Source organism: Bos javanicus, chromosome 5 (genome assembly GCF_032452875.1).
Source record: "Bos javanicus breed banteng chromosome 5, ARS-OSU_banteng_1.0, whole genome shotgun sequence".
NCBI lineage: Eukaryota > Metazoa > Chordata > Mammalia > Artiodactyla > Bovidae > Bos > Bos javanicus.
The window spans coordinates 64674092-64695848 of record NC_083872.1 but is presented as its reverse complement, the minus strand read 5'-3'; the positions used below and the strand labels follow the sequence as shown (position 1 = coordinate 64695848).

Sequence of the window (21757 nt, the reverse complement as noted above, 5' to 3'; positions counted from 1 at the left end):
AGGAAGTTAAGCCTGTGAACCACAACTGCTGAAGCCCATGCACCGTACAGCTTGTGCTCTGCAGCAAGAGAAGCTCTGTAGAGCAGTTATCCACCAATTTAAAATAAATTAGAAAAAGAAAAAAGAGAAGCCACCACAATGAGAAGTTCACACACTGCAACTAGAGAGTAGCCCCTGCTTGCCACAACTAGAGAAAGCCCATGTACAGCAATAAAGACCCAGCGCAGCTAAAAATAAAAAATTAATTAATTAAAAAGAATGTTCAAGACTGAAAACCATTCCTTTCTAAATTTTGTATTTATTTTGTATTAGGGTATAGCTGATTAACAATGTTGTGATAGTTTCAGGTGAACAGCAAAGGGGCTCAGCCACGTATGTCCATGTATCCATTCTCCCTAAACTCTCCTCCCACTGAGGCTGCCACGTAACACTGAGAAGAGTTCCATGTGCTATACAGTAGGTCTTTGTTGGTTATCCATTTTAAATATAGCAGTGTGTACATGTCCATCCCAAACTCTCAAACTATCCCTTCCCCCAAATCCGCAACTGTAAGTTCCCTCTCTGAGTCTGTTTGCTTTGTGAGTTCATTTGTATCATTTCTTTTTAGATTCCACATATAAAGGATGTCACACTACATTTCTCCTTCTCTGTCCAATTTAGTTCAACTCAGTATGATAATCTCTAGGTTCATATATGTTGCTGCAAATGGCATTTCATTCTTTTTAATGTGAAAGCCATTCTTGAGACCTCTTTTCTGTCTAATTGCTTATGTGCTAAAAAGGTTTTTGAACATAAAAACCAAAAAGCTGCTGTTGCAGATCAACTCTGTCACTTAACTCTGTGACCAGTGATACTATGAGGCAACTCTTTATTTGTGGGTGTGATAGTTCAACTTTTAATCTTTGCCAGCACTCCACTTCTGGCTACTGCCAGCCACATCATGCATAATCCACTCTTAAAATAGGCCTAATTTTTTCTCTTTGGTCAGATGTGGGTTGAGAGAAAGGTAAACAGTATAGTAAGAATAAATGCTCTAAGTGTGAGCTCTTGTGATTAACTTGTCCATCCGGAGTCCAGTCCTGTATAGAGCACTTCCACTTGACACGGCATGCCACTGAACAAGCCTAACCTGCACTGGGGAAGGGAAATGACGCCAGAGCAGAACTGACAGCAACATTTCTGGTTGTTCAATTTGCATGAAGATACGGCTGGCGATGACGGCTCAAGTTTGAACTAGTGGATCAGAGACTTGAAAACTATGAGATAAGATTCTAATATAATGAATACTCATGTGCCCAAATGCTGCCCAGCATCACAAGAAAGTAACATACCACATATCACTAGGTCGGGAAAAGATCAAAATCCAAAATTCGAAGAACAGGGGCCTTCCTGGTGGTCTAGTGGTTAAGAACCTATCTGCTAATGCAGAGGGCACAGCTTCAAACCCTGGCCCAGCGAGATCCCACATGTGCAGAGCAACTAAAGCTGAGTGCCACAACTACTGAGTCCAACTGTCACACTTCTGTAACCTGTGCGCCTAGAGCCTGTGCTCTGCAACAAGAGAAGCCACAGCAATCAGAGGTCCATGCACTGCAGTGAAGAGTAGCTCCTGCTTGCCAAAATCAGAAAGAGCCCACATAAAGCAACAAAGACCCAGTACAGCCAAAAATAAATAAATAAATCTGCAAAATTTGAAGAACAGTCTCTACTAAATGCATACTGCTTTTGCACCATTGTAGAGTCAAAAAATCATTAAGTCGAACCTTCTGTTGAGTCAGGGACCATCCATATAATCCAAGTGTAATTGTAGTGGACAGTTCTTTCACCCTGCCCAGCATCTGTCTCTTTATCTTAATTTTCCTTTGAAAAATTATCTTCTTTCACTCTAGGCTGTTAAAATCCCTGAAGCCATGGGGTAGGCACAAGATTTTAGCTAAGGTAGACAGACTGGTAGGAATTTGATTCAGGAGCCCAATGACATAAGAATTTCATCCTGAAAAATGGTATATGAGAAAAATAAACAAAAAATGGTATAGTGTTTTTATGAGTGAAATAGTACACTTCTGAAACATGGTAGTGATCAAAAACACTCGACTAAATTGGTTTATATTGTCATCTTTTCATACTAACGCCAAGTAAAAAATAAACATGATACAAACATAGATTAGTTTTTCCAACTTTAGTATATATAAATAAAAATGACAAGTTAAAAATAAAATACTTTTCTAAAAGAGAGAAATTGTATCTCCACTGGGGAAGGGAAATGATGAACACACACTGGTCAATTCTGAGTCCGTCACACAAAACTATCTTCTAAGGAAACCTGAGTAGTGAGACAGTTAAGTTTGTGTTTTTGGCTATAAAGAATTAAACTTAAATTACACTCACTTTTTCATCTTTTAATGAAAGATAACTTACTCTCAGAAACAGCATAAGCATTGTTAGAATAAGACTAGCTCCTAAATGAAAATATGGGGTGAGTTACAGTTTACTTACTAACCTAGCTAAGAAACCTTTGAAAATTAGCCATGGATCAAAGTATTTACATAAGTTCAAGATGTTATCTCAGGATGAAAGCTAACACAGGTCCTTAACTTCCTTTAAAAAGAACGCTGAAAATTAAACCTTTGTCATAGTAAGTCAGAACTTTCAGAAATGTTTCTTAAATATCAAATTTCTCTTCACAGATGCTATGTCCATTTTCTTCATAATCTTCTCTTGTTACCACCATATCTTCAAAATCATCATTCTCTGATATCAATTTTCCACCTTCCCAGGCATAAGTAATAGGGCTAAAAATAAAGGTAAAATAAATGAACTCAGATGATTTTACAGAACTGAAACGCCAGAAACATTAATCAGTAACTAAAATGTGGCAATCTTTACCCAACTTGATTTAACAGAAAATCATTTCAAGTGTGAAAACAGGTATAAACTTCAGAGGAGGGGCTTCCCTGGTGGCTCAAATGGTAAAGAATCTGCCTGCAATGCAGGAGATTGGGTTCAGTCCAATATCTTGGAGAAGAAAATCCCCTGGAGAAGGAAATAGCAACCCACTCCAGTACTCTTGCCTGGAAAATTCTGTGAACAGGGAAGCCTGGAGGGCTATATAGTCCATCAGGTTGCAAACAGTGATTAACTTTCACTTTTCACTTTCAAAGAAGTAAAGAAACTCATAAAGAAAGGAAACTTGGTTACCACTACAAATAGATCTTCCTTAATTTTTCCCTGTGCTCTGAATTTACAGATCTTCTAAGAAAAATCAAGAATACAAACAAAAGATCAAAAATGCATAAAAAGAAAAACTGGAATATATCTGAGTCTAACTTTTATATGAGGCAAAGATATATCATCTCATCAATTCACCCTACAACTGACGAACTGCTATTATAAACTCACTTTATATATCTGGAAAATGAGGTTCAAAGAGCTTAAGACTGAAACAAGGATTCAACTTGGAGTTGTTTTCACAGTCTGTGCTTTTGCTCCTATACTTTGTTCCCTCTAATAAATGAGACATTTAGAAAACACAGTGCAGTACAGGGGAGGGGGTAATAAGAGGAAGAAAAGAAAAAAAGTAAGCACGGTGCAGGACAAACCTGTTACACGGCTGGGAAGGGCACCAAGTAAACATAGCACATCAGACTTTCAATTTATGTACAACCAAGATTATACTGGTTACACTTTGTGTAATTCTACCATTCCTCTCCCCTAGTTCAATTTTAAATCTGAAAAATGATACAGAAAATTTCCCTTATTGTATTTACTGAATTTCCTAACCTTAAAAAAACTAAATCTGTATCTAGATCTATCTGTAAAGATGTGCAAAAAAGATGTGATGGATAAAAGAATAAAAACTATTTCTCTTTTCATATCCATAATGTGTGTTCATGACTTGCATTTTAAAATTCAGGATAAAAAGTCAATATACTTCATAATCAAAAGAGTATATGAACATTAATGCTGATAAAAATCATTCCAACATCTAATGGTTGTTTATTCTTTTATCTGATGGCTATCAAATTAAGTGACCAGATGAGGGCCTTCTATTAACTGCTACTGATTTTAAAAAAACTCCACTTTAGCTTTAAAATAAAATTCTAAAATTAAAAATCAGGTATGTGGGGGACTTCCCTGGCAGTCCAGTGGTTAAGATTCTCTGCGATGATGCAGGGGATGGGGGTTCAATCCCTGGTTGGAAAACTAAGATCCCACGTGCCTTGCGGCCCACATCAGGTGTGTGGGGTCTTGTTTTCAACTCTGCTACAGTGGAGCAGTGAGTGGGGATTACTGGAATTTGGTGAGAACTCCTGCCTCCAATTAAAGAGAACTAAATTTTAGTCTGGCTACTGCAATTAACTTCCCTGGTGGCTCAGATGGTCAAGAGTCTGCCTGCAATGTGGGAGACCTGGGTTCGATTCCTGGGTTGGGAAGATCCCCTGGAGAAGGAAATGGCACCCCACTCCAGCATTCTTGCCTGGAAAATCCCATGGACGGAGAAGCCTGATAGGCTACAGTCCATGGGTTCGCAAAGAGTTGGACACGACTGAGGGACTTCACTCTCACTTTCAAGGCCTTTGTTAACTCACCAGCCCTTGTTTATTTAGAAAGTAAGTACATAGAACTAGACAGATCTGTAAGCCTTTCTGACAGCTCTAAAATTCTACCTTAATTATCTGCTTTTTCTCATAAATCAGGATACGGGGTACATGTGAAATAGCTTTGAATTTTTAAAAAAAAAGACTACTTAAATATAAAAGTTTATTTTAAATATTTTAAATTATTCTAAAACAACTTATCAGTTGACATAATTTATCTTATTGGTTAAATCCTCGTATTTGTATTCTTGATAGAAACTCTCAAAAAATGACAGCTCAGAGAAATCGAATAGATAATAACCTAACTGCTTTGTCTATAAAAATTTCTTAGGAATGAGGACTGACACAGGGAAATGATCTTCTATTAACTGAGCACCTGTTATTTACTAAACATGATGGTCAGCACTTTACATATTTCACCCCATTTTAATCCACTTAAATGTAAGGTTTGTCATTTCAATTTTTGAGAAAAGAAAAATGAGCATCCCAAAGGTGAAATAAACCTACCAACATGGTAGAAGTAGTAGGCTTTAAACTAAAGTCTGCCTGTAGACCTCTTTTATCTACAAACTAACTTCCAGGATTTGTTTCTATATAAGCCAAGACTTACTTTTCAGGCAGCACAACAGAAACATCGTAATCTGTTGGAGTGAGACATCGAACTTCCGAGTAAACTCGATCCCTAAATCCTGGGAAAAGGGAATTTCCTCCTGTCAAAACGATGTTCTTAAAAAAATGTGGCTGCATTTCTTTTAAAAGAGATAAAAAAAGAGAGAGAAAAGAGACATTAGAAAATCTGTTTACTTATCTTTCTGGAGAAACAGGGAAGTGGGCTTAGGTAAAAGCAATTAGGAATTCAAGTTACTAGTTGGGAAACCACTTTTTTTTTTAACCACCATATAAATTATAAGATGTTGTAATGAGATTATCATTTATACAAATAAATACATTAAACAGAAATATGACCTCATAAATCTTTAAAAGGCAAAAGTGAAGAGGTTGAACTACTAGCAATTTATTACATATACACATAAGCTTTATGTAAATGAGTAAAATTCTAGTACCAGACATATGAAAATTACAACTGTTCTTCCATAAAATCGAAGAGGTCTTTATGTAGGCTGAGATGGTTAGCTGGTGTAAAGATAAAAGGGAGGTCCATTTTTAACTTGAGAATTCAAGTTTCCATGTTATCTCACTGAGATACACATACTTACTGTGTAATACAAATGATAGTGAAAAATACTGTTTATATAAAATGAGAAATCAACATGATGAAATATTAATATGAAAATAGCTGTAAAATCGGAGAAGGCAATGGCACACCACTCCAGTACTCTTGCCTGGAAAATCCCATGGATGGAGGAGCCTGGTAGGCTTCAGTCCACGGGGTCGCTAAGAGTCGGACATGACTGAGTGACTTCACTTTCACCTTTCACTTTCATGCATTGGAGAAGGAAATGGCAACCCACTCCTGTGTTCTTGCCTGGAGAATCCCAGGGACGGGGGAGCCTGGTGGGCTGTCATCTATGGGGTCGCATAGAGTCGGACACGACTGAAGCGACTTAGCAGCAGCAGCAGCAGCTGTAAAATAGCTGTATTAAAACAACTGGCTATTTATGGCTCAGATGGTAAAAAATCTGTCTGCAATGTGGGGGACCTGGGTTTGATCCCTGGGTTGAAAAGATATACTGGAGAAGCTATATTAAGGTAATGGCATTATCTTTCTTTTTCTTCTTCTTTTTTTTTAATGAGAGGAAAGGGCATTGCACGTGCAAGATTTTTTACAATGCCTAAATTGTTCCTTAAGAAGAAGGGAGACATTTTCAAAGTATAAAAGTACTCCAAAACTCTAGAACATCATTTCATTAAATCATGCTTCAAGAGAACCCAGACAACTCTGTGAAGCACCATACTTTAATTTCAATAAAACTAACTTCCAAAAAAAAAAACCCCCTAACTTCCAGTATATTAATCTAAATATAACAGAACGAATAAACCACTCTCATCAAAAACTAAAAACCATTAAATTGTTAAATTATAAATTTCTGTTCTGTGCAAATTTGGCTTAAAACTTTTCTAAAAGGGATATAGCAATTTAATACTCTTAAAGAGATGAATTACTTTAAGTTTAAATAGACCATAAATACTTATATCAAATTTATCATCTGGGACCAATAAAGAATCATTCAAGTACATTACTGGATCTCAAGTCTCTGCAAATAAAGTAGCCATTTGTTCAAATTATTCAAAAGAAACAGTTGACTTCTTAGGATTCAGAGAGCTTATAATTTTTAAAAAATATCATTGTACGAAAGTCACTCAGTTGTGTCTGACTCTTTGCAACCCCATGGACTATATGTATAGTCCGTGGAATTCTCTAGGCCACAATACTGGAGTGGGTAGCCTTTCCGTTCTCCAGGGGATCTTCCCAACTCAGGGATCGAACCCAGGTCTCCCGCACTGCAGGCGGATTCTTTACCAGCTGAGCAACAAGGATATCATTATTCCTCATTAATTTATTAATGTACCTTCAGGTAAGTTCTGAATTGAATAGACAATAGCTTCTGGAATCCCCATTTCTTGAATGCCTATATCAGAAGGATTGAAGAGTATTTCTGGAACAGCGAATCTCTCATTGGCCAAACGAAGAATTTGTTCCCCAGATTTGTATTTTCCACTTAACACCATCTCTTCTCTTGGCTTAAAGAAAAATAAGATGAAAAGTACGCTACATTATCTAGCTCATATAAGAAATAACATTTAGTAATCTTAATACTATGAAATACCAATATATTAACCATATTCTTGGAAGTTTCAGGAGTCTCCAAAGTTAGAAAAATGCGGTCTTTTTTCCTGTTACCTAAACCACACAATTAAGTGATTATTTACTCTTAATGCAGCTATTCCCCCAAAGATGTGCTGGCTTTATTCCACACATTTTAAAACAAAGAAAGAAAAGGATAATAGAGCAGAAGGAATTTCATAATCTATCTGTAATAGCAGAGTGAATCCACTTTCTAAAGAAGAACATACATAAAATTTTTTTTATTATGCATTCAATCTCTATTCAAAAATCAGTTACCAAATGATTTAGGCAAATAAATGGACTTTATCACTGAAATTCTTCTGTTATTTATTTTCTGCTAACCCATTCAACTCTGTGAGCTGTAATTCCTGAAGGGCCCAGGAAAAAAATAATTTCCTTTTATAACATTCTACATCATTAAAATAATGGTTCCTCTCAACTGTACTAAGAATCATCAGCTCTTCTAGATGGTTAAAGACATAAACTTCATTTGACTCATATATGCATTTTTACCTGTAACTGACTATATCCAATTCCTTTACATAAATATAAAATTATTTAAAATGTATGAAGAGAAATATTAATTTGCTGTTGGACAGTAAAGTATATAAAGACTGTAACAGATTCCTCAATGTAATCAGTCATCCATTCTCTGTTCAGGTTTCAGCTTCCTCAGAGACGCTTTTTCTGCCTCCCAAATAAAAGGTCCTTCCAGTAATCATCCTCTATTATCCTTTGTTGTCCATATTGTTCACCATCACAAATTCGCTACCCAGTATAGCATGCAAGCCAACAATGTGGAATTTTCTTTAGGTGTTTTTCATACATTATCACTCTGAATTCTCATATAACCCAGTAAGGCAGGCATATTTTCCTTTTATTAATGATCCAACTGGGCTAGGCAAGGTTATGTGACTTGCTCAAGATCATTCACCTAATAACCCCAAAACAGACAGTATTTCCTCCTACTACATTCCATAAGAGACCAGGTTCAATCCCTGGGTCAGGAAGATCTCCTGGAGGAGGGCATGGCAACCCACTCCAGTATTCTTGCCTGAAGAATCCCATGGACAGAGGAGCCTGGCAGGCTACAGTCCATGGGGTTGCAAAGAGTCGGACACAACTGAAGCAACTTAGCATGCATGCACTACACTGCTACTCCTAACCTGGATGTGAATGATTCTGATTGCTATCATTTGGAAATTTCTCATTTGAAACATTATTTTTAAATAAAAATGTCCTAAAAACTACAATAAATTCACAATACTCTAGGAAGAACAAGGAAAATTACACATCATTTTTTACCCAGTTAAACTACTGCTGCACTGGCAAAGAGAAGAATATTATTTCTTCACAGATAACGCATTCTTTATCTGAAGAATGGAAAATACTTCTTATAAATTTACAAATTCATTTAAAAATGATATTGGTTTGAGTGTACAGGATATAACTCATCTTGTCAACACTCAAAATAATTTGAGACAGATACAGATATGGAGAATTTCATTTGACAAAAAAGAAGTTTTCTAGTCCACACTCCTAATTTTACAGAAGATCAAATGACTGACCTAGGGTCAAATAACTAACTAGGGGAAAGAGCCAGAAGTAGAAATCCTTGCTGAATGTTAGCTCTGAAGTCATTGTTAATATGTAATCTGGAACTACAAGCAGTTTCTGTTTCTAAGAGTACAATTCCAAAATGATTTTTGTTTTAGACATAGATGAAGAAATTTAAAAGGGCTGCTAGGCGTTGCTATTTTAGTTAATGCAGGCCATGATTGATTGTACGGTCCTTATAAATTTCATTCTGGTAGCATGAAAAAAATGTTTAAAAGTGGCAACTGGTAACTATTAAGTAACTGTTAATTTTTTCAATTAAGGTCAGTAAAGCATTCATTACACTTTAATAGGCATTCTCTTTCTGTTAAAGAATAAAACTGGAATTTCTATCAGCTGTAATCAGTAACAATGTTACAGACCTCATCATTATTACTGTCGTCAACACTAGAAAATCAAGGTTGTAACTTTTTCCTGAGTATTTAAACATATTCTTGAATCGACAATCAAGGTCTAAGTTTTAACAACATTCTAAGTATAAAGACTCTGAAACAAATTCTCTTTCATTTTATACGGTATGGCTTTTCTAATTTCAAACATATTTTATCAGTTTTCATCAAAGATTTTGATTTTCAGGCAATAATGAAAAAAAGTTAATCAAGTATTAAATTTACAAAGATACATTTTAGGAGTAATCCTAACATATACAGAATATAGTCATTTCCAAACCTTAAAAATTATTACGATGTACACAATTTAACGTGTAGTGAAATATACATTTTAATATTAATTGGCAAAGTAGAAATTAAACTTATTTTTTAAACAGACATTTGAGGTAACATTCCATCATCTGGTAAAAGTTCAGTCCAACTATGTCCACTCAATTGATATTAAAGTGTACATGTAACAAGGAGTCCATGGAAGTGCAGTCATACCAAGATTCTGATCACAAGGCCAAAAGTCAATAAAAGAGCAGCAAACAGTACAATGCGGCTTTTGCCTTTTTCCTCTGATGAGAAGCAATACAACAGTCAATTGATGGAACCAACACACCTCTACTAGCTTGCTATGTACGCTGCAGTGCCGAGAAATCAAGGCTTATGATTTGGGAAGGAAACTGGCAGAGTTCAGCAGATAATGTCCAATAAACTGGTAAGCTGTCATTTGTAGGGCAGGAGAGAACTACGTTTTACAGAAGAGAAAGATTTCCAAGCCTAGCTAATAGTCCAATCACCTGGAAGAGACTTTTTTCTCTTTTAGAGTTTAAGTTTCCGAACTTAGATACTAAATATTTCCAGGTACAGGAACAAAGAACATGGATATCAATTGTTCTTCAAGTGGCCCAGGTGATTTTCAGTCAGGTTTAGAGACATAGGGTCCATTGTTCAGGGTCCATCCTGGTAGAAACATCGATTACTTTATCATCTTAAATTCAGAGTGCTGTAAATTCTCTATAAGGTGTTTATCACTGGACTGCTTTAAACAGCTATAGTTGTATGAGGATGATCAAACATGCCTGATGAGAAAGAGGCCTGCTATCTATATGTTTGGGGCAGTTTTCCTTGTCTTATAAAGAATAAATACATCTTCCATATTCTTTGTGGGATTCAGGCTTCCAGTTCCTCTTCCCAGTTCATGTCTAGATAACTAGATTTCATAATCTGTCATAATTCTCACTTCTTAAAGTCAGCCTCGGTCCTTCCACAAGGATCTATTTCTAAGGACATTATAGGATGATACTGATTTTATAAGGACTTGGGTAGCCTTCTATGAATTCTGATTTGTATTTCACCTTAAAAATCTGGCCAAAAAAATTATTTTTTAAATTTCAGGCATAAAAATAAGTATAAAAATTGTATAATTTTTATATGTATCCATCAGTCAGTTTAACGTAACTTCACAGTTAACACTCCCATTTTAAATGTGGTGTTATCATTCACACACACAGTTTTTATACTTTTACTTCATTTTTATAAATGCCCACATATAAAGAATTATTCTACATATCCTGAAATGGTATATAGTCTTCTAAACAGAAATACATTTCTGAGATTTATCCATGATGATCACATACCTCTTATTATACTTTTACTGCTTATTTTATAACATGAGGATCTTCCCTGGTGGCTCAGACAGTAAAGTGTCTGCCTACAATGCCTACCATGTGGGAGACCCAGGTTCAATCCCTGGGTCGGGAAGATCTCCTGGAGAAGGAAATGGCAAACAACTCCAGTATTCTTGCCTGGAAAATCCCATGGATGGTGGAACCTGGTAGGCTACATACAGTCCATGGGGTCGCAGAGTCGGACACGACTGAGTGACTTCACACTTTCACTTATAATATGAATAAATAAAAATGTATTCTTCTTCCATTAGTGAGTATTTAGGCTCTTTCCAATTTTTCACTCAATGTATACTGCAATGAATATTACCATAAATGTCTCGTGAAAATATTTCTACGTGCTTAGGTTTCTGACCAAAGACTTTTAACTTCTAAAAGTCCTCACCAAACCAGTAACTGTAAGGGCAAACTTCACATTTACCCAAACATAAAACTGAGCTGATCAAAGATAGGGAGAGATTATATTGTTTTGACATCCAAGATAAACCCTACTCAACATTTTCAAAGTGCACTGGATTTTGACCTTTTCAACTACAATCTGATACCACAGCCCTGGGTCTGCTGTGTCAATAACATTCACAACAGGCAAATAATCTACTTTTAACTGGACTTACACTAATTCTTAAGAAAACAGAAATGGGTAAACCATAATATAGGTAAAGTTAGTTTATCTCCAAATTTGTCCCATAAGCTATCACAGTGGATAGTTCTTTTTCTAAATAAATTTAATACAAATATTAATTAATCATTCATACTCTGGTGTCTACAGAAATGGCCAACAGGCAAGAAGGCTATCATCAACAACTCTGACATTCCATCAAACCTCAGTGGTCGCTTGAAGAAAAACTTAAAAATTACCTTACATTATAGATTTAGAAAACAAACTTATGGTTATCAAAAGACAAAGGTGGGGAGAAGGATAAATTAGGACATTGGAATTAACATACACTTCTATAGGTGGCTCAGATGGTCAAGAATCCACCTGCAACGTAAGATTCAGGTTCAATCCCTGGGTCAGGAAGATCCCCTGGAGAAGGGAACGGCTATCCACTCCAATACTCTTCCCTAGAAAATTCCATGAACAGAGGAGCCTGGCGGGCTACAGTCCATGGAGTTACTACGGGCTTCCCTGGTGGCTTAGACAGTATACAGTTTGCCTGCAACGCAGGACACTCGGGTTCAATCACTGGGTCAGGGAAATCCCTTGGAAAAGGGAATGGCTACCCATCCGAGTAGTCTTGCCTGGAGAATCCCAAGGACAGAGGAATCTAGGAGGCTACAGTCCTGGGGTCGCAAAGAGTTGGACATAAATGAAGCAACTAAGTATACATCCATGCACAATATATATAAAATAAATAATAAGAACCTACTGTATAGCACAGGGAACTCTACTTTATATTCTGTAATAACAGAGAGCAAACACTTAAAAAGAATAATGTATAACTGAATCACTTATTATACACCTGAAACGAATACATTATAAATTAACTTCATGCTAATACAAAATTTTTTTAAAAATTACCTTACAAAAGCCCTTTTTAATTGTACTAAAGTCAGGCAAAACATAGTCTACCATTACTATATTTTCTTCTCCTTTCAACCTGGAAAACAAAATAGAGACTTATGAAGTATTTTAACTATGCTTAACATTAAAGAATCAACTTTCCAATTCTTAGGCTACCGTTATACATACTTGGCAATATCCATGTCTCTATAAAAATCCTGAGACACATAGCATACATCTTCTTTCACTTGATTAATCACATGTGTTTCATCCATAACGTGTAACTGCCTAAACAGAAATAAAAATGGTAATGTAAAATGAAAAAAATTTACATGCAACTTATCATTGAAAGTATTTTTTTGGAATTAAATGTCCAGGTAACTGATCTTTAAAAAGTATTAAATTTTTGAATGTGTAAAATATTTTTAACTTTATGGAATACCCATTCCATTATCTTATTTAAGTTGTGCTTAGTCACTCAGTCATGTCTAACTCTTTGCAATCCCATGGACGGTAGCCCACCGATCTCCTCTGTCCATGGGTATTCTCCAGGCAAGAATACTGGAGTGGGTTGCTATGCCCTCCTTGGGAGGTGATTAAGTACACTAATTCTAATCTTTTAATAGTGGACAGTCAACTAATACCAGCTAATCCAGAAACGTATCTATCTATATATTTTTCTTTGGGGCAGGGGGAGTATGGTTGCTTTACAATGTTGTGTTAGTTTCTGTTATATGACAAAGTGAACCAGCTATATGTATACATATAGACCCTCCCCCCTGGACCTCCCTCCCACACCCACCCCAACATCCTGTCCCTCTAGGTCATTACAGAGCACTGAGCTGAGCTCCCTGTACTATAAAGTATTCCTACTAGCTATTGTTTTATACATGGCAGTGCACATTATTAAGGCTTTTAGAGATTAAAAAAGGATAAAAGATAAATAAAGTTCAAGTATTGTACTGTGTATGGAGAACTGACAAGAGAAGTGGAAAAGGGAAGCAGAGATTTATTTTCTTTTTAGACCCTTATATCCTTATATGCACTGTAAAATGTTTTACAAGGTATACGTACATTTGCAATTTTAAAATATTATTAATGTATTAAACTCCCGAGAAATTGGAAGTGTCTTTTTTGTGGACACTACCATTTCATATGTCAGAAAGCTTTTTAACTTAAACATCATTGGTATTTACTGAATTGGTCAAAAAGTTCATGTAAGTTCTTGCTGGAGAGGCTATGGAGAAAAGGGAACCCTCTTACACTATTGGTGGGAAGGCAAACTAGTACAGCCACTATGGAGAACAGTGTGGAGATTCCTTAAAAAACTGGAAATAGAACTGCCTTATGATCCAGCAATCCCACTGCTGGGCATACACACTGAGGAAAGCAGAATTGAAAGAGATACATGTACCCCAATGTTCATCGCAGCACTGTTTACAATAGCCAGGACATGGAAGCAACCTAGATGTCCATCAGCAGATGAATGGATAAGAAAGCTGTGGTATATATACACAATAGAGTATTACTCAGCCATTAAAAAGAATACACTTGAATTAGTTCTAATGAAGTGAATGAAACTGGAGCCTATTATACAGAGTGAAGGAAGCCAGAAAGAAAAACACCAATATAGTATACTAACGCATATATATGGAATTTAGAAAGATGGTAACAATAACCCTGTATACGAGACAGCAAAAGAGACACTGATGTATAGAACAGTCTTTTGGACTCTGTGGGAGACGGAGAGGGTGGGATGATATGGGAGAATGGCATTGAAATACGTATAATATCATATATGAAATGAGTTGCCAGTCCAGGTTCGATGCACTATACTGGATGCTTGGGGCTGGTGCACTGGGACAACCCAGAGGGATGGTATGGGGAGGGAAGAGGGTGGAGGGTTCAGGATGGGGAACACATGTATACCTGTGGAGGACTCATTTCGATATTTGGCAAAACCAATACAATATTGTAAAGTTAAAAAAAAAAAAAAAGCTCATGTAAGTTCTTCCATAAGGTGTTACAGAAAAACCCAAATGAACTTTTTGGCCAACCTAGTATCTACGTAATACAGTCTTTAAAGCAATAATTCAGAACTGTCACCTGAAATTAGAACTAAAGGCAAGGAATAATTTTAAATTACTTTAAAAATTTCACCCCCAGCATCTCATCTTCCCATAGAATCAAAGCTAAGTATTACCTGTAAGATATGATTTCTTTTAGATGATTGGTTAGGAGTTTTCCTCCCACATTTATCCTAAAAAGGAAGAATTCAAATTTAGTTCAGTTTATCACAAATTTCATCCAGTTTTATTATAAGAAATAAGATGAAAATTGAATGCAACTCACCGAATAATTGCTTCTTTTTTCTTCTTACTTCTACAGTAAGGAACAATATGTGTAAAGGAATATCCACTATCTACAATGATACAGCATAACTCGGAAGGATTATCTCGGAAATACCTGTGTGCGCTGAGAGCCCCAGCTATTAAGAAAACAAAAGATAAAGAAAAAATAAACACACTGAATAAAAGTACAACTAATTTAAAACAAGAAGTAAAGAAAAGCAGCAAACTAAAGCAAACAGAAAGACAGAAATTTTCCTTTGTAAAAAAAAAAAGTTAATCTAAAATAACATTACTAATTCTGTCAGATATTTAAACATTAAAACATGATATTTTTGTGGAAAATGATAAAAACTTTGTGATCAACTTTGAAGGTAAATATTCACTTCACAACTTATAGTAATTATTTTAATAGCAAATAATTTTGCTGAGCATTTATTACATGCTGGGCACTATTCTAAACTCCATGAGTATGTATGTTTTAATCCTCACAACAATACCATTTTTACAGATGTAGAAACTGAAGCAGAGACGTTAATAATGTGCCCAAGGTCACATGATTAGAAAATAACAGAGCCAGGAATCAAACGTAAGCAGTATGACTCTACAGCGGTTTTTCTCAACTTCAGCACTACTGACATTGTGGGTCAGATACTTGCCCAGCGTTGGGGGCTTTACTGTGCACTGTTTAGCAGCATCTTGGTCCTCTACACATTAGATGCAAGAAGTACCGTCCCAGTTGTGACAATGAAAAATGTCTCCAGACATTGTTAAACGTCCCCAGGAGCAATATCACTCTTGGTTGAGAACACTGTTCTAGAGATTATGTTCCTAACCATTACAGTATATTGTTGTTTATACAGACTTCAATGCTACATGCTAAACAGGTGAATACTTTCTTTGTACAGTCATTTAATTCTAGCCTTTAAAAAACTAACTTCTAGATGGTATTTATAGATTGTTTTTCCTCATATTGGCAGTCTGAGCTATTAACATTATTTCAAACAATAATAAGAATAGCAAACACATCAGTGATAGAAAAGACAACTATCTCAGAAAAAATAAACTTTCAGAGATTAGAAATACGTTGCTAGTTAACTTCATTAGGGAGAAATACCATATTAAAAAGATACAGCGAGAGAAGTCAGACTAATAAGCTCAAGGGCTTCATCTAGTTTTAAATTTCATCAAATCTAAAAGAATGTCACTCAATAGTCTTGGATTTAAAGTATTTATTCATATTCACACAACTCAATTTCAATCAGAACTTTAACTCACCATTTACTCTTAATACTGCTTGAAACTGGTATTCTTCAAATAAGATTTCATTCATTGATTCTTGAATTGAAGTGAAGTTAAAATATGGTTCTGTGATAATAATATTAGTGTCTAAAAAGTCAACCTATAAGAGGAAAAAAATTCCCAGTTTTGTAGCTTTATAGTTATAATTGTAAACATCTGCTTTATGTACATAAATCTATTTAATTCTCACAATAGCCCTAGTAGACATGTCTTAATATTATCCCCTTTTGAAAGGTGAGCAAACTGAGACACAGAAGAGCTGAGTGAGTTACCGAGGGTCATATAACTAATGACAAACTTAGGACTGAACTTGGGAAGTCTGGTTACAGCATTCATGGTCTTCGACTATTATTTAACTCTCTTAATGGTAGCACTGATAAAATGGTACCATCAAATTGTTTAAAGATAATTATGCAAAAGTAATGAATGATACAACTACAAGCACTGGAACTGGTATTTTGTTTTTAAAAGTTAAAAGGTATAAAATAAAAGGTAAAAGGTGAGAAGCTTTGGGATATTTAATGTTTACACAATTCTCTCCTACATACTCTTAAAGAAGCATTAAAATTTGAACATTCTCTCAGGATACCTAAAGTCACACTAAAGATATTAAGAGCACAAAATTCTAACATTGCATCATTCACACATTCAGATATATGAGCAAAATAATTTTATTGTGAAAATGAGACTATAAAGTGGTCTAAGAATAGTAGATATCTAAGTAAAATTTTAATCTTAAGTTTCATATAGATTAGCTCTTCTCAACCTCAAATTCTACTTCACAATAGAAATTCTATGCACTTGCACTTATTTAAAAAATCAAAGCTAAGCACGGTAGGTTAAGTGACTTAAATACTGTAAGAAATATTCAAAAATTTATAAATCTTAAAATATAACTTCTAATTTTTCACTTGAATGAGACATGGAAATAGAAATTTGAATACATACTCCAACTTGTTACCTGATACATTTCTTTTCCAAAAAGGTAATCCCAAACTTGTCTTTGAACATCCCAGTTCACCAAGTAGCCCTAAAAAATTTGTTTTATGAATTAACTATCAAAAATATTTGTAGAATTAAAAAAAAATCAGATCAATACATTATAAATCACTGATTACTATCTCTTAATTACTCTCTCTTTACCAGTCTAATACTAGTTGAATCTCAAAGCTATTACATTGGTATGTTTTTCTTCTTTTAAAAATTCAAAACATTACAAATTAACAATAACCAAAACATCAAAGGGCTCAAAAGACACATCAATATGTAGGGATGCCCCTCTATATTTATTTTCTTTAATGTTTGTATTTCATTTAGCTTTAACATAAACAAGTAAAATTCAGTACCCACAATCAGTAACTAAATTATGGTCATTTATTTTTATTTATTGAAGTATAGTTGATTCTTTTTCATAGAGGTATAATTATTCATGGCTATTTTTTAACATGACAATTTAAATTCAATTTTTGGTTTTAATAAGCTCTTAATTCAACTTTAAATAACGCTTTCTCAGAGATCTAAAAATATTTTCAAACACACAAAATCTTACAATACATTTCAAATTATCTTTAAATGTAGGTCCTTAATGCTAGAAATGTCATAGAGTTGGATTACCTTTTGAAAAGGAAGAATATAAAAGAGTCCAGAAGGGTCCTTTATTTCATCTATCTGGTTAGCAGTAAAGGTTTTAAGACGTGCTGTTTTTGATCTGAACTGACAGTTTGGAATAACTCTACAAAGAAACAAATAATGTAATTATTCCCTAAATACTTAGTTCTTAAAAATATAATTACATAACAACCACTTTTACTTTCTAAAAGAAAGAACATGAAAATTTCCGAACCAGTGTTTCTCATTCTGTCTTCAAAATATTTAAAAATGACTTTTTTTAAAAAATGTTCTACCACATACCAGGGCTTCCCTGATAGCTCAGTTGGTAAAAAATCTGCCTGCAATGCAGGAGACTCCGGTTCCCATTCCTCCATCAGAAAGATCCGCTGGAGAAGGGATAGGCTACCCACTCCAGTATTCTTGGGCTTTCCTTGTGGCTCAGCAGGTAGAGCACCTGCCTGCAATGCAGGAGACCTGGGTTGGATCCCTGGGTTGGGAAGATCCCCTGGAGAAAAGAACAGCTACCCACTCCAGTATTCTGGCCTGGAGAATTCCATGGATTGTATAGTCCATGGGGAGGCAAAGAGTCAGACAGAAATGAGGGACTTTCACTTTCACCATATATCAGGTTCTGCACTGGACCCATTATCTTCCTCAAATAATCCTCAAGATATTATTACAGGTGGGCATTGATTCGGCCACTGCACACAGGTGAAGAGGGGCTGAAGTAAAGTTAAAGTTTCTGGAAAAAACTCTTAATACCATTCTAGTTTAAAAAAAAAAAGCAAGTTCAAAAATCTGACCATAAAACTAAGTTTCCATGGAGTCAAAGATCTTCAGTTGCAAGATACTATAGGGTACAGAAGTAGGAGGTAGTTTTAAATATAGTTGCTGCCCACAATGAGCTTACAATCTGGTTAGGAAGACAAACTAGAGCCATTATCCATCATACATATCTACACATATATGTATGTATGCGTCTGTGTGCGCATATACATATATATATATATATATATATATATATATATATATAGAGAGAGAGAGAGAGAGAGAGGGAATAGAGAGAAAGTGAGGAGGAGCAGAATTTGCCACCCTCAAATATGCCACTATGGCCTGATGATTACTTTGCACTAAAGGCAATCAAAATCCTTGCATTAATTGAGATAATAGAGTGAAAGTGTATAATCTTTCAGGACATGATTTTTAAACCCTGCATTGTAGTCAATCTTATGGCTATAATATTATTTTAGTCAATGTACTATCCTTGATTATTAGCTTCCTTCTTCCCCCACCCCTTTTGTCACTATACTGAGGCTCCTTGGCCCACGGGACTTTCCAGGCAAGAGTACTGCAGTGGATTGCCATTTCCTTCTCCAGGGGACCTTCCTGACCCAGGGATCCAACCCAGGTCTCCCTCATTGCAGGCAGATGCTTTAATGTCTGAGCCCCAGAGAAGTCTGAGTATTCTGCACCTACTTTTATCAAGACTTTTAAAGTAGTCCTTAAGCAAATGATAAGAGACTTGCTGTTAAAAGGTAAGTACAATAATACACACTGCAGAAATAGACTGCGACATTTTACATTTTTACTCAGTTTAAAAAAAAAAAAAGCAAAGGAGAAGTAAAAAAAGTCCCCGGGTCCCCTGTGAATACGCTACAGGAAAAGCGAGTCTTTAAATTTGCTTAGTCTTTACTCAAACGTAGTTTATGAATGCCAGTGTATTGTTTGTTTCAGTTCAGTTCAGTCGCTGAGCCGAGTCTGACTCTTTGCGGCCCTGTGAATCGCAGCACGCCAGGCCTCCCTCTCCATCACCAACTCCTGGACTTTACCCAAATTCATGTCCATCAAGTCGGTGATGCCATCCAGCCACCTCATCCTCTGTCGTCCCCTTCTCCTCCTGCCCCCAAACCCTTCCTGCATCAGAGTTTTTTCCAACGAGTCAACTCTTTACACGAAGTGGCCAAAGAATTGGAGTTTCAGCTTCAGCATCAGTCCTCCAATGAACACCCGGGAATGATCTCCCTTAGGATGGACTTGCAGTCCAAGGGACTCTCAGGAGTCTTCTCCAACACCACAGTTCAAAAGCATCAATTCTTCGGCGCTCAGCTTTCTTCACAGTCCAACTCTCACATCCATACATGACCACTGCAAAAACCATAGCCTTGACTAGACAGACCTTTGTTGGCAAAGTAATATCTCTGCTTTTCAATATGCCATCTTGGTTGGTCACAACGTTCCTTCTAAGGAGTAAGCGTCTTTTAATTTCATGGCTGCAATCACCATCTGCACTGATTTTGGAGCTCCAAAAATAAAGTCTGACACTGTTTCCACTGTTTCCCCATCTATCTGACATGAAGTGATGGGACCAGATGCCATGATTTTCGTTTTCTGAATGTTGAGCTTTAAGCCAACTTTTTCACTCTCCTCTTTCACTTTCATCAAGAGGCTTTTGAGTTCCTCTTCACTTTCTGCCATACGGGTGGTGTCATCTGCATATCTGTGGTTATTGATATTTCTCCCAGCAATCCTGATTCCAGCTTGTGCTTCTTCCAGCCCGGGGTTTCTCATGATGTACTCTGCATATAAGTTAAATAAACAGGGTGACAATATACAGCCTTGACGTACTCCTTTTCCTATTTGGAACCAGTCTGTTGCTCCATGTCCAGTTCTAACTGTTGCTTCCTGACCTGCATACAAGGTTTCTCAAGAGGCAGGTCAGGTGGTCTGGTATTCCCATCTCTTTCAGAATTTTCCACAGTTTATCGTGGTCCACACAGTCAAAGGCTTTGGCATAGTTAATAAAGCAGAAATAGATGTTTTTCTGGAACTCTCTTGCTCTTTCGATGATCCAGCACATGTTGGCAATTTGATCTCTGGTTCTTCTGCCTTTTCTAAAACCAGCTTGAACATCTGGAAGTTCACAGTTCACGTACTGCTGAAGCCTGGCTTGGAGAATTTTGAGCATTACTTTACTAGCGTGTGAGATGAGTGCAATTGTGCGGTAGTTTGAGCATTCTTTGGCATTGCCTTTCTTTGGGATTGGAATTAAAACTGACCTTTCCAGTCCTGTGGCCACTGCTGAGTTTTCCAAATTTGCTGGCATATTGAGTGCAGCACTTTCACAGCATCATCTTTCAGGATTTGAACTAGCTCAACTGGAATTCCATCACCTCCACTAGCTTTGTTCGTAGTGATGCTTTGTTTAAATGAGTCTAAATCAACCAAGCCAGTCAGAGAGCACTTAGAAGGGCTTGAATACAAAGCCTTCAAAGTCTTCAGTCACTGACACAGTGGTTTTTACACCTGGGGTGGGGGCGGAGGGCATTAAACCCGTGGAGGATTTGACGGAAGCCATAACTGCTTCCCAGCAAAAATGCATATACACGCAAAATGTTGCCCACGATTCCTGACGGCTCAGAAACCTTGTGTACAGGTCCCTCATTCGGGAACCTCTTTCTTAGAAGCCTACTTTGCTATTTCCTGTTACGAAACTAAACACACATCCCACTTCCGGGCCACAAATTCCAAAATTAGTAACCCAAGCCCCACTTCAAAGCTTCCCAGCTACCCAGTTCCAAGCCGAGCATCCCTCAAACAGAGTATGAGCTGCGCGGCGGCGTTTGCAGTTTACAGAGGTCCCAAAATGAAGCGTAGCACATGTAACTACTAAGCATATATGCTTTGTCCCTCGCGGGCAGCGAACACTTACGAGACAGTTTCATGGCTGTAACCGATTTTGGCGTTGTAAGCTCCGTTATCCAGCACTAACGTCGTCATCTCAGCGTAAACCAAGTCTCCGCAGCCTTCTTTTCCGACCCCTCTGCTCACGCTTTTCCCAGCACTCTGTTGTTACTGCTTCCGGCACTCTATGGTTGCATCCACGGAGCACACGGGCGCTTCCGGTCT

General features: G+C 36.5%; 1 protein-coding gene across 2 annotated transcripts; it reads right to left on the bottom strand.

Moving 5' to 3' along the window:
* Positions 1-278: 278 nt before the first annotated feature.
* On the bottom strand, positions 279-21757 carry ACTR6 (actin related protein 6). Of its 2 annotated transcripts, XM_061417021.1 has the most exons (11): positions 21561-21756; positions 17855-17972; positions 17202-17270; positions 16217-16340; positions 14943-15078; positions 14794-14850; positions 12780-12878; positions 12609-12687; positions 7130-7301; positions 5209-5347; positions 279-2792 (listed from the first exon to the last, which is right to left on the bottom strand). In XM_061417021.1, the coding sequence occupies exons 1-11, from the start codon at positions 21626-21628 to the stop codon at positions 2663-2665; spliced, it is 1191 nt and encodes a 396-aa protein (XP_061273005.1). In that variant the 5' UTR covers positions 21629-21756; the 3' UTR covers positions 279-2662. The 2 variants fall into 2 exon arrangements, with proteins under 2 accessions (XP_061273005.1, XP_061273006.1); XM_061417022.1 differs by lacking the exon at positions 17202-17270 and having other exon boundaries at positions 21561-21757.

What these genes read in the sequence shown, in the direction of transcription:
- ACTR6 (XM_061417021.1), bottom strand. Translation starts at nt 21,628, where the DNA reads ATGACGACGTTAGTGCTGGATAACGGAGCTTACAACGCCAAAATCGGT. An exon ending in AAAAAAGAAGCAATTATTCG is followed by an intron (nt 14,851 to 14,942) that starts GTGAGTTGCATT and finishes CTTCCTTTTTAG; the next exon opens with GATAAATGTGGGAGGAAAAC. An exon ending in AATTCAGAACTTACCTGAAG is followed by an intron (nt 5,348 to 7,129) that starts GTACATTAATAA and finishes CTCTTTTAAAAG; the next exon opens with AAATGCAGCCACATTTTTTT.